This window comes from Rhinopithecus roxellana, chromosome 6 (assembly GCF_007565055.1).
Source record: "Rhinopithecus roxellana isolate Shanxi Qingling chromosome 6, ASM756505v1, whole genome shotgun sequence".
In the NCBI taxonomy this organism is placed as follows: domain Eukaryota; kingdom Metazoa; phylum Chordata; class Mammalia; order Primates; family Cercopithecidae; genus Rhinopithecus; species Rhinopithecus roxellana.
The window spans coordinates 108,271,320-108,283,532 of record NC_044554.1 but is presented as its reverse complement, the minus strand read 5'-3'; the positions used below and the strand labels follow the sequence as shown (position 1 = coordinate 108,283,532).

Below are 12,213 nucleotides of genomic sequence, written 5' to 3'. Positions count from 1 at the left end.
TTAAATGTACAGTCTAAACTTATTTGTGCTTTGGGGAAATAAGGAAGAACTGTATATCCTATTTTGGACAAAATGATTTAGGGCATGGAGAAGCCAATTTCAAGATGGAGGAACATGGAAAGTTGGCATAAGTCACATGTGACCTCTAGGACATACTGGTAGAACATGAAAACACGCTTTTGGAATTTCTAGAAATTATTAGGTGAGGAGAGCCCAGTAGAAAAGTAGAAAAGGAATAGGAACTTCAACTATTGCTACCTCTATATTAAAGGGAATTTTTGCACTGACAAAACTACACAGGACTCAGAAACCTTGGTTACACACAATTTCCATCAGCACACAATGAAAATCCAAGGAAGTTGTAGTCTTTGGCTGATAAATGGGTTGAGATTGTGGCTCAAATCTTCTAGGGAAAGGGGGAAGGGGAGATGTCATGAGGCTAGACAAAGTCTAGCTCCAAAATCATCTTGAACTTTTACCATAAAGCAAAATTCATCCCTGTATTATTAGAAGTAGCAGCAGTATTTTCCAAGACAAAACAGGTTCCAATTCTGCACAAATATGAGATAATTGAAAAGTTTTATTATAAACACAATAAGCAAAAAATTCAATGCAGTGGGGGCAGAAGTGTGTGGATAACCTGCCAAACAATTAGTATTCAAAGTGTTGAGTGAGGGAGATGAGGTTCAACTATCTTTCTCAAGAAAAGGAGAGAACCGGGTATTCATCAAATTGGTTAAATTGAGGTTGGTCAAAGAGTTTCTACAGAGACACCTGAATATACTAAACATTGCTGTATTACCTGTTGAATTGCTGTCTTTCACTCTTTCAGCATTGGGGATCATTATTTAGTTGAATTTGTAGAGATCGATTTTCCAGACACGTCTCTGTTCTTTAACAAGCAAATGATAGGAAACAATTTGACTCCTTATATGACAATGGAATTAAATAAATTGACACTCATCTAGAAATAATTCTACAATCATCTCCATCTCTAAGATTACCTACTGCAAACAAATAATTGATCTTTCTTTCTAACAAACCACATGGGTAACATGATCACTGTGACTGAACGCAAGAGTGAGTGAGTGGAAGCTACAAAGGGAGATTATCTGCTAATATAGAAAGAATCTAGAAGAAAATATTTTATTAGATTTTTTTATATTATTTATTAGATTATTTATTATATTTACATGATATAGCTTGGAGCCATCTTCTTTGGTCTCTTGCATACATTTTCTCTGTGTGACTAAGGAAGATTTCACAAGGCAGTAAGCACCAATACTTTCTGCTTTGGAGTTTCACAAACTGAAAATTTGTCCCTCTCTTGTTAAGTCAATCAAATATCTACTAATGGCCAATGGTGGTCCTTAGTTATGAGTGCCTGAGAGACAGAAACCAGAGCACTCTGACTATGCTAAATGAGTAAGTATGGGGCAAGGTTGCCAGAGAATATACAGAAAATACAACAGATTTTCATTAAGTTTAGTCTTCCGCGAACAGCCGTAAGAAAATAGAGGAAGCAATCTCTAATGCTTTCATGATAAATTCAAGTATCCTATCCTGACTCTCCACTTCCATTCTTGCCCCTTTCTGCCTTACAGCACAGAGAGCCTCCTGTTCTGCTAGTTTTTGCTCCATTTGCGCCTTTCTCTTTTCTTGCTCCAGTTTATCTTCCAGCTTTCTGATTTTCTCCTCATACTCCTCTCTTATCCGTGCCTTCCCTCTCTCCAGCTCCACTCTGTAGAGTTCTTGTATTGCTTGTGTTTGCTTCTGGATCTCCTCCTCGGCCCTTTGGTACATCCTATTAGTGTAGCAGCCTCCCTTGTTCTCCCTCACCACGCGCTGGATCAGAGCCAGCAACTGTGCCCTCTGGGCCTCCTGCTCAGCACCTGTTGCCCTGTTGTTGAATGCACAGTAGCGGTCACCAAAAACATCCATCAACTCTTGAATGTCTCTTGGAGCTTCCCCTAAGTAGTCATGCAAATTGGTGCCATCTAAGTCATCTTTCCGGGTGAATACAAGAATCATGAATCTTCTAGCCCTCTCTCCAAACATTTTCAGGATCTTCTCCGTGGCCTTGTGCTCTTCCTTAGTGTAACGGCCCAATGGGACCACCAGAAGCAGAGCGTGAGGCCCTGGGGAGGTCAGGAGAATGCAGCGAGCAATCTCCCTGGATGTGTCCGCATTGTGCACCTCGGTGTCGAAAATGCCTGGTGTGTCAACCACGACAAGTTCTGTTTCCTTCCATGAGCTGCTGCGTTTCTCACACTTCTTGGTAATGGATTTTGCTGCAATGCCAGAATGAAACACTTTCTGGTCAAGGATGCTGTTTCCTGTTGCACTTTTTCCTGCTCCAGTTTTACCCACTAACACGATTCTCAACTGGGAATCTCTGGGCTCTTGCCTTCCAGGCCCTGGGAGATCAAGGAAAAAAAAAAAGCCATGCTGTTAGAATCTACCTCTAATAGATTCCCCTGCAGAGTCCTCACCCCCAGTGCCCTTCTCTGTTACTGGCTGTGGGGGCTTCTTCTGATGTTACTGCTGCACTCAGAGAGTCCTGTGGGCCTGATGCTCATCTTGCAGTACTTGGGCAACTGGCCCTTCCCTTAATCTCTTATCTTCAATCTTGCTTTTCAGGATTCCCTTGAGCTTCTTGGTCTGATCTTTTGTAGCTATGTAGCCCACAGAGGAAGAAATAAAATGGTTTCAGAAGAGAACTATGAGCTGCCAATAATAGCTGTTTTGTTTCTTTACTTTTTCTTTTTTTTCTTTTTGAGACAGAGTTTCACTCTTGTTGCCTAGGCTGGAGTGCAGTGGCATGATCTTAGCTCACTGCAACCTCTGCCTCCTGGGTTCAAGTGATTCTCCTGCCTCAGCCTCCCAAGTAGCTGGGATTACAGGCACCTGCCACCACACCCAGATAATTTTTGTATTTTTAGTAGAGATGGGGTTTCGCCATGTTGCTCAGGCTGGTCTCAAACTGCTGATCTCAGGTGATCCACCCGCCTCAGCCTCCCAAAGTGCTGGGATTACAGGCGTGAGCCACTGTGCCTGGCCAGCTATTTGTTTCTATTGAGGTAGTGCAGGGAGTAACCCAAGATTTGACTTTAGGGTATCTGTAGTGGAGATTTATTTTCCCAATTTATATTCAAAATGAAGCATTTCCTCTTCCCCTTAAGAAGCCAGGGAAGTGGGTTATACAACCCATCATTATTCTTAAAACACAGTTTCCCACATTTGATAACCAGAATCCCAGGATGAAAGAAGCATATTTCCGAAAGTGATACGACTGAGAACATGGGATACAGGAAGGCTAAGATTATCTAAGGAAAGATGTGGGCTGGTGTTCACATTTTTATTTAGTTAGCATCACAGTGGAAGGCTTTGTCCTAAGGATATCCTGAGAGCATTGGTTGGCCATAGGGAAGGAAGTAGGAGAATCATGGGAGGCAAAATGACAAAGCACCAAAGGCCAGCTCCAACACTGCAACAGTTAGTCAGTGTTGACAGCATATGGGTGACAATCCATGGAGGAGATTGTAAATGTAGCCACAATCTATTCCCATCCCTGGATGCATGCCTCTGGGGTGCAGATTTGCAGTTCCTCCCATCAAGATGCTATCTATCTCTTCAACTGTTGAATCTGGGCGGGCCTTACGACTTGCTCTGGACAGTAGGACAGTAGAAAGCCTGGTGCAAGCAGAGACTTCAAAAGTGCTTATGCACTGTGGCTTGCCTTTTCTTTTTGCTCTTCCTGCAACTGCCTTATAAGGAAGCCTGGACTAGCCTTCTTGATGATGACAACAAAGCCAAGTTATCCCTATTATCCTTGCTGTCTGAGAGCCTGCTAACTACCAGACATGTCCACAAGGCTATCCAAGACCATTCAGGCACTAGCTCACCCCAGATGCATGAGCAAGAGCCAAGCTGGCGCAGACCCAAGAATGGCACAGTGAACCCACAGAATTAAGAACCAACTAAATGGCTGATGTTTTAAGCTATGAAACTTTGGGATAGTTTATTAAACCAGCAAAATTTCAACTGATATAGTCAATTTCTATGGATAAGGAAGAAAATGGAGGGTCATGTGATACACCGAATGAGCCAGCCAGTTTAATTTGTTGGTGATAGTGAGACCACCAAGAGCTGGGAAATTAGGGACCAGGGTGAGGGATCAATTACTCCCACATTCCTCATTTCCAATCCTCCTCCAGGCTGAAGAAAGGGGCGTAAAACAATCAGAGAGGCTACAACCAGCTATTCTGATATGTCCATGATGTAGGAAGCAAGAGGTAAGAAACTGTACCAAGCCCTGGGTCAATCAGAGGATATTTAATCTCTCTTCTGCTTAGCTGCTACAGCCACACCATGGGCAGAAAGTGCAGAGGGTCAAGAGAGATGAAAGAGCAGGTCAAATGAAGAGAAAATGAGAAAGGAGGTCGGAAATATTTTTCTCCTGCTCAAATGGGGACTGGGTGGCAAGGCAGGAGAAACCCCACCCCTATTCCCCCCCACATCCCTCACCCCCGCTGGGGAGCACTGAATGCCCTCTCACCATAACTGGCCCCTGGTGTGCTGGGGTTGAAGCTCACACTGCCGAATTGGGCTGCCATTGTCGCTTGAACTCCTGTAAATCGAGAAACATAACCAGGTCATTTTAGGGAAATGGAAGCAACTAGAATCCCTGACTGCCTGCAGTCAACAAGTTTCTTTTTGCCATGAGCTTGCCACATTGATTTCTCCTGCTCCATTTCCCAGAAGTCTCCTCAACCCTCCCTTTTTAAGTTTCATTTTCAGATTGTTCCTTTTTCTTTACACAAACATAAATGCTTCCAGTGCTTCCTCAGCACTGGTTCTGGCCCCTTCCCCCCTCTATCTAGAGATTCATGGCTTGGATGCCTTTATATGAGGTCTGTAGCCTACAACCTCCTCAGAGTTCCAAACTTTTATATCTCACTCAGCTTATAAAAGTTTCAAATTTTGCATTTCACTCCATTTGGCTACTTCATGGGCATCTCAAACAGAACCTGGCCCAAATTAAGCCCTGACCTCCACATCCTGTCTGCCTCCCTGGCTCTCCCCTCAGCAGATGGTACCACCATCTAGCCCCATGGCTCCTGCAGAACCTTGGGGTCATCCACAACTCTTTTATCCTCTCTCTCTCATTAGCCCATCACCAAATTCTATTGATTTTACTTCCAAAAAACTCGAAATCTCCCATTTCTCTCCATCTTTGTGCTAATACAACCCACTGTCAATTGTATGCAACTTAACAGGCTTTTAATTGATTATCTTCCCGTAAATCCTTTTTCTACTCTACAACCAGATGTTATTTTAAAACTAAAATTTGACATTTTTTCTTGTTTAAATTTCCTAGTGGCTTCCTATTGGTTTCAAAAATAACTTAAGTCCTCAAAAATAACTTAAGCCCTGTGTAATCAGCTGTCTCCTCTCTCCTATGTGTGAGCCACACTACCCTCAACGTCCTGGAAATCTTCTAGGTTCCTTCCACCTTCAAGGCCTTTGCACTATCATTCTCTCTCTCTGGAGCACTCACCCTCCAACCTAGTGCTCAGCTTGTTCCTGCTCAACCCGCAGGCCTTGGCTCTCTAGAGAGTCTTCCCCAAGACTCTCCAATACCCAAGGGTATTACCACTGTCTACCAGCAATACCCTCTGGTATGATCCACGGCACCCCAGGGGGTTCTCACAGAATATGTATTATTTTAGGAAGTTAATTGTTTGATTTTTTTTTACTGTCTTCTCTTATACTATAAGCTTTGTGATGGGAAGACCACACATGTGTTGTATTTCTCATTATTCCCTGGGGACAAGCACAATAATGGGCAAAGAATGGTTCTCAATCATTATTTGTTAAATAAATAAATGAATAATCTCCCTGCTTCTTGCCTCTGATTGATCACTATGTCCAGCCCACATCTGATCTGTGAAAATGACAATCCTTTCCTTTATTAATTAATATGTAGTGTTATAGAAACATGGCATTAATTTTAAATGTTTCATTTCATTGCTACCTACAAACATTTTGCAATGGAGAAAGATATTTGAAGAACTCTTATTGGAGCAGATTTTGACCTAAACAGGCAGAAAATGGTAGTTGTTAAAGACAGAGTCACCCCATGGGAAGTCAACGAATATGAAACACAGTGAAAAGCCAGACATTTCTTTTGAGAGAATGACTATTTCTTTATCCTTCAAGAACGGGGTATAGGAAAGAGCTTCTTGTAAACAAAGAATCAAAGAATTTTTAAAACTCGACTATGGTGGCTGGTTTTAGGAGAGAGAATAGGACACCAGCAACAAGCAAACAATACTGTGACTTTCTGGGTTTTTGTGGCATTCTCTGGGTGTTTCTTCAAATCATCCTTCTAGTACGTGGGCTCTTTAATGTGCTCTGCTGTTCCTAACTCAGAGGCAAAGCCAGGAGACTGTGCTTCTGTAGATGCTGACCTCAGGTGGCTGAGTTCTCTCTCTGCCTAAGGAACAAGCACCCATCAGAACCCAGCTTCTCCTGAACTGCAGAGAGTCACACCAGGTGGCATCTCCCTCCTCCTATCGCTAAAGGGGAGCTCAATGCCCAGTAAACCCAGGACTGTCCCTGAGGAGGCAGTTTCCCTAACGGGCATCTCCGAGCAGACAGTTAAGCCTGTAACAAGACTTCAGACTATAGAGCCTCCAATCCTGACCTGGGTGCAGTCTTTGTGGGGCCACATATGGAGCTGTGCCCCTTACACATCCCAATGTTTTTCTTCCCACCAGCTCCCCCAGAGCTAATTCTGTTCGCTCACCCAACTTTATCCCTGGAAGAATCAAAGTTTCTATATACATTCCACAACCAGTGAAAGGAAGCATTTATTTGTAAAACAAGTACCCTCCAAGCAGCAAACCCTGAAAGAGGCATTAATTTGTAGGGCTCAGCCTTCAAAACAGATTACAACCTAAAATTAGCAAAGACAGGAAACAGGAACCAATGAGAACATAGTCCGAAACGTGTTTACCAGACGATTTAAGATACAGGTCCCTCCTCACCAAAATCGCACATTTGTCCTGACCCCCACCACACACACCCCTGTTCCCTTACCTGGAAAATCAGGGTCCTGCACCCCTCTCTGATTTTGCACACAATACTAAGCCCCAGGATGTTGAGAAAGAGGAAAAGAGAGGAAGTGAGGGGAGGAGCTGTCCAGATTTACTTGTGCAAGGGACCTGCCCACCTGATCATCCAGCAGCACTAATGGAACTTTCTGCAGGGAGGGGGTTGTTCTGTGCTGTCCATGGTGGTGACCCTTAGCCACATGTGACTACTGAGCACTTGAAATGTGATGAGTGTGATTGCGGTTCTGAATTTTAAATTTTATTTTGTTTCAATTTATTTAAAGTTAAACAGCTACTCCTTTGTCAGAATTCTAAAAGGCGAAGTCAGGCAGAACAACTTGAACCAGGCATTTTCCCCAGAAGGAAAGAAGGAATATTCAGTTTGGTATGCCTGGTGGCTACCATACTGAACCTTGCAAAGGCTCTGAAGTGAGACAAAAAACATGAATCATGCTGTGACATTCTGGAAGAAACTGCTGGGCCAAAACCAGAGAGTCACCAGTTATTCTGAAAGACCCCTGAGCCCCTGAACCCCTGCTCAGCACAACAGGCCTCCCAGCTGAGTCCCCATACCTCTTTCTCCCAGTGCTTCAGGTGTATCCTCTCAGTCCACAGTGTGTCCTATATTTCCAGGGTATGTCCATGAGTCATCTGCTAGAAGCAAAAGAGACTAAATGACCTTCATTGGACTGACTAGGATGGGCCCAGTTTTGCCTCCTGAGATGGTCCTGGAACCATTGAAATAGTCTAAACACTGACGTCTGACACTACTTACCACTAAAATGGAAACTTTGAGAATATTGTAATGGGGTCCCAGCTCACCATTATAACCAATTATTTTTCCATTATAAAAGAGGTCTCACTTTTTGATGGGGTTGTTTGTTTTTTTCTTGTAAATTTGTTTGAGTTCTTTGTAGATTCTGGATATTAGCCCTTTGCCAGATGAGTAGATTGCAAAAATTTTCTCCCATTCTGTAGGTTGCCTGTTCACTCTGATGGTAGTTTCTTTTGCTGTGCAGAAGCTCTTTAGTTTAATTAGATCCCATTTGTCAATTTTGGCTTTTGCTGCCGTTGCTTTTGGTGTTTTAACATGAAGTCCTTGCCCATGCCTATGTCCTGAATGGTACTACCTAGGTTTTCTTCTAGGGTTTTTATGGTATTAGGTCTAACATTTAAGTCTCATATGAACAGACATTTCTCAAAAGAAGACATTCATACAGCCAACAGACACATGAAAAAATGCTCATCATCACTGGCCATCAGAGAAATGCAAATCAAAACCACAATGAGATACCATCTCACACCAGTTAGAATGGCAATCATTAAAAAGTCAGGAAACAACAGGTGCTGGAGAGGATGTGGAGAAATAGGAACACTTTTACACTGTTGGTGGGATTGTAAACTAGTTCAACCATTATGGAAAACAGTATGGCAATTCCTCAAGGATCTAGAACTAGATGTACCACATGACCCAGCCATCCCACTACAGGGTATATACCCAAAGGATTATAAATCATGCTGCTATAAAGACACATGCACACGTATGTTTATTGTGGCACTATTCACGATAGCAAAGTCTTGGAATCAACCCAAATGTCCATCTGTGGCAGACTGGATTAAGAAAATGTGGCACATATACACCATGGAATATTATGCAGCCATAAAAAAGGATGAGTTTGCATCCTTTGTAGGAACATGGATGCAGCTGGAAACCATAATTCTTAGCAAACTATCACAAGAACAGAAAACCAAACACCGCATGTTCTCACTCATAGGTGGGAACTGAACAATGAGATCACTTGGACTCGGGAAGGGGAACATCACACATCGGGGCCTATCACGGGAAGGGGGGAGGGGGGAGGGATTGCATTGGGAGCTATACCTGATATAAACGACGAATTGATGGGTGCTGACGAGTTGATGGGTGCAGCACACCAACATGGCACAAGTATACATATGTAACAAACCTGCACATTATGCACATGTACCCTAGAACTTAAAGTATAATAAAAAAAATTAAAAATTAAAAATTAAAAAAAAAGAGTTCTCAATTTACCATTATACCCCACAGCTGAGACCTTATTTAGAACTGCATAGCACTTCAGTAATCATAAAATTGCTAATAATTCTAAAAAGAACTGTAAAAGACAAGACATACATTTCTTTGAGGATAGAATGTGGTTGACCTTGGGTATACAAGCACAGGATGGCTACCCTAAAAAGCAGGACAAGGCAATGGAATATATTTTGCACCAACAGTAAGGATAATTTACATTCCAGAACAGCATGACTTAAATAACAAAGACCACTTGATCCTTTGGTTTGACAGGCAAACAAAGTCCAAAAGAACAGGCAGCCTGAGAAGGCATCTCCATGATTCTGAACTGGGATACCTAAAAAGACTAGGATTATATTTTGTTTCTGAAGCCTAAACCTGGCTAGAAGGTATATATTATTCTATTTAATTACAGAAATTGGTATAAAATATGGTATTTATTTTAAGTACTATTAAAGCACTGGATCATTACTTAGGGAATCTTTATCCGGGTTACAGGAATCACTGCAGTAGGAAAGTTCTCTGTTAGGGACTACATTTGCAGTGAGCACCACGTTTCATCTAAATGCTGCACAATAAAGCAATGTGTAGACAAAAATTTCTACATTAAACATCCAGAAATGAAAACAATCATTTGTGATACCACATTAAAAATTTAGAAAAGGAACAGCAAATTGAACCCAAAGTAAGGAGGATGAAGGAAATACTAAAGGGAAAAAATCTTGAAACAGAAAAAAAAATAGAGAAAACCATTAAAATCAAACGTGAATTCTTTGGAAATGATTAATAAAATTGATAAGCCTCTATCTACATAAATCAAGAAAAGGAGCAAAACATACAGTATACAAGTTACTAATATCAGGAATGGGAATGAGATCACTCAGGCATTAAAGGGGTTGGGCCTGATCAATCACCTCAACATCTAGCTCCACTATAAAAAAGGGGGAGAATCAGGAGGTTATATATGCTAACCGTCAAAAACTTATGAAAGAGACAGTTCAACCTACCGCACCCTCTGGGGAAGCTCCAGAATGGCCACCGCCGCCTAAGCCTTGGGAACTGCAGGCATAGGGAGCCTGAGACGTGGTTTGCAGCTCCCCTTGTTGCACAAACTGCTGTTAACTACAGTAAAATTCAGGCTCAGCCACCAGTTAATAAGGGGAAAATTCAGGCTTGTCCACCTGTTAATTATTGCAAAGGGATGCTTCAGGCTCATCCCAACATTAAATATGGGACAATTCAGGCTTCCATTCCTCAGGCACGAGAAAGTGGGGACTTGGATGCTTGGCAGTTTCCGGTGACTGTCATACCAGATGAGCAGCCTGGACATGCTCAGGCACACTGGGAGCCGTTCCCTTTTAAAATATTAAAAGACTTCCAAATTCTCCTTATGTTCATTCCCTATTGCAATCTGTGGCTTACAACCACTACTAATGATTGAGGAAAAAATACAGCGAGCTCAGGTTAGTAGGATCGATTCAAGTTTACCATTACAGTTCATTGTGTTCCCTACTCTCCATTTGCCTAGAGGGGTTATTGTTCAGAGTGAGGACTTAGTTGAATGGTCTTTTCTGCCTCACAATACTGTAAAAACACTTACAGTGTACTTAGATCAAATGGCAACTTTGACTGGACAGGCTTGCCTTAGGATTGTTAAACTCTGTGGCTTAGATCAAGACAAAATTACAGTTCCGATGAACAAAAACCAGATTTGATAGGCTTTTATTAACTCGGTTAATTGGCAAGTAAATTTATTGGCAAGTTAATTGGCAAGCTGAGTTCATAGGAAACCTTAACAATCATTACCCAAAAAATAGGATTTTTCAGTTTTTAAAATTAACTACATGGGTTCTGCCAAAAATTTTACCCATAATGCTCCCTTAGAAGGAGCAGCGACTGTATTTACAGACAGCTCTAGTTCTGGAAAGGCAGCCTGTGTAGGACCTAAAAATAGAATTATTAATACTAATTTCCATTCGGCTCAGAGGGCTGAATTACAGGCAGTTATAACTGTGTTGAAAGATTTTAATCAGCCTGTAAATATTGTCTCTGATTCGGCTTCCATTGTTCAAGCCACTCTAAACATAAAAACTGCATTAATTAAGTACATTGTTGATGAACAACTTTACCAACTGTTTTCTTCCTTACAGAAGGTGGTGCATCATCAAGGTTTTCCTTTTTATGTTACATATATCCGAACACATACTAATCTCCCTGGGCCCCTCGTAAAGGCTAATAATCAAACTGATTCATAGTTTCTCCTGTGCTCACAGATGCCCATGACTTTCACTCCTTAACACATGTTAATGCAGCAGGACTTAAATGCAATATCAAATCACCTGGAGACAAGCAAAGAACATTGTGCAGCACTGTCCTCAGTGCCAAGTATTACAATGACCACATCAAGGAACTGGTGTTACCCCTAGAGCGTTGGCACCTAACAAAATCTGACAACCTGATGTTACCCACATTCCTACATCTGGTAAACTTTCTTATGTTCAAGTGTTGATACATTTTCAAAATTCATATGGGCTACCCTGCCAAACTGGTGAAGCTACAGCACATATAAAAAGACATTTGCTTTCTTGTTTTGCTGTTATGGGCATTCCACGGAAACTTAAAACAGATAATGGGCCAGGCTACTGCAGTAAATCTTTCCAAACGTTCTTACAACAATGGGGTGCTCGACATAGTACTGATACACCCTATAATTCTCAAGGACAGGCCATTGTTGAACTTGCAAATAGAACTTTAAAAACTCAATTACAGAAACAAAAGGCAAAGAGGGGGAATACGCCACTCCCCATATGCAGCTACAACTAGCTGTTATTACTTTAAATTTTTTGAACTTGTCCATAGATCGGGTTACAACTGCAGCAGAGCAGCATCTAACAGGGCAAAAAATAAATCCCCATGAAAGAAAACTCGTGTGGTGGAAAGATGTCAGAACAAAGACCTGGGAAGAGGAGAGAATCATCACATGGGGTAGAGGGTTTGCTTGTATTTCACCAGGAGAAAATCAGCTTCCTGTGTGGATGC

General features: G+C 41.9%; 1 protein-coding gene across 1 annotated transcript; it reads right to left on the bottom strand.

Moving 5' to 3' along the window:
- Positions 1-560: 560 nt before the first annotated feature.
- GIMAP4 (GTPase, IMAP family member 4) lies at positions 561-7,267 on the bottom strand. The gene is made up of 3 exons (XM_010379726.2): positions 7,105-7,267; positions 4,559-4,630; positions 561-2,417 (listed from the first exon to the last, which is right to left on the bottom strand). The coding sequence occupies exons 2-3, from the start codon at positions 4,614-4,616 to the stop codon at positions 1,486-1,488; spliced, it is 990 nt and encodes a 329-aa protein (XP_010378028.1). The 5' UTR covers positions 4,617-4,630; positions 7,105-7,267; the 3' UTR covers positions 561-1,485.
- Between the last annotated feature and the right edge of the window lie 4,946 nt (positions 7,268-12,213).

Excerpts from the sequence above, each read along its gene's own strand:
- GIMAP4 (XM_010379726.2), bottom strand. The coding sequence starts at position 4,616 with ATGGCAGCCCAATTCGGCAGTGTGAGCTTCAACCCCAGCACACCAGGG. Across the intron at positions 2,418-4,558 it reads CACACCAGGGGCCAGTTATG|GGCCTGGAAGGCAAGAGCCC; the intron begins GTGAGAGGGCAT and ends TTGATCTCCCAG.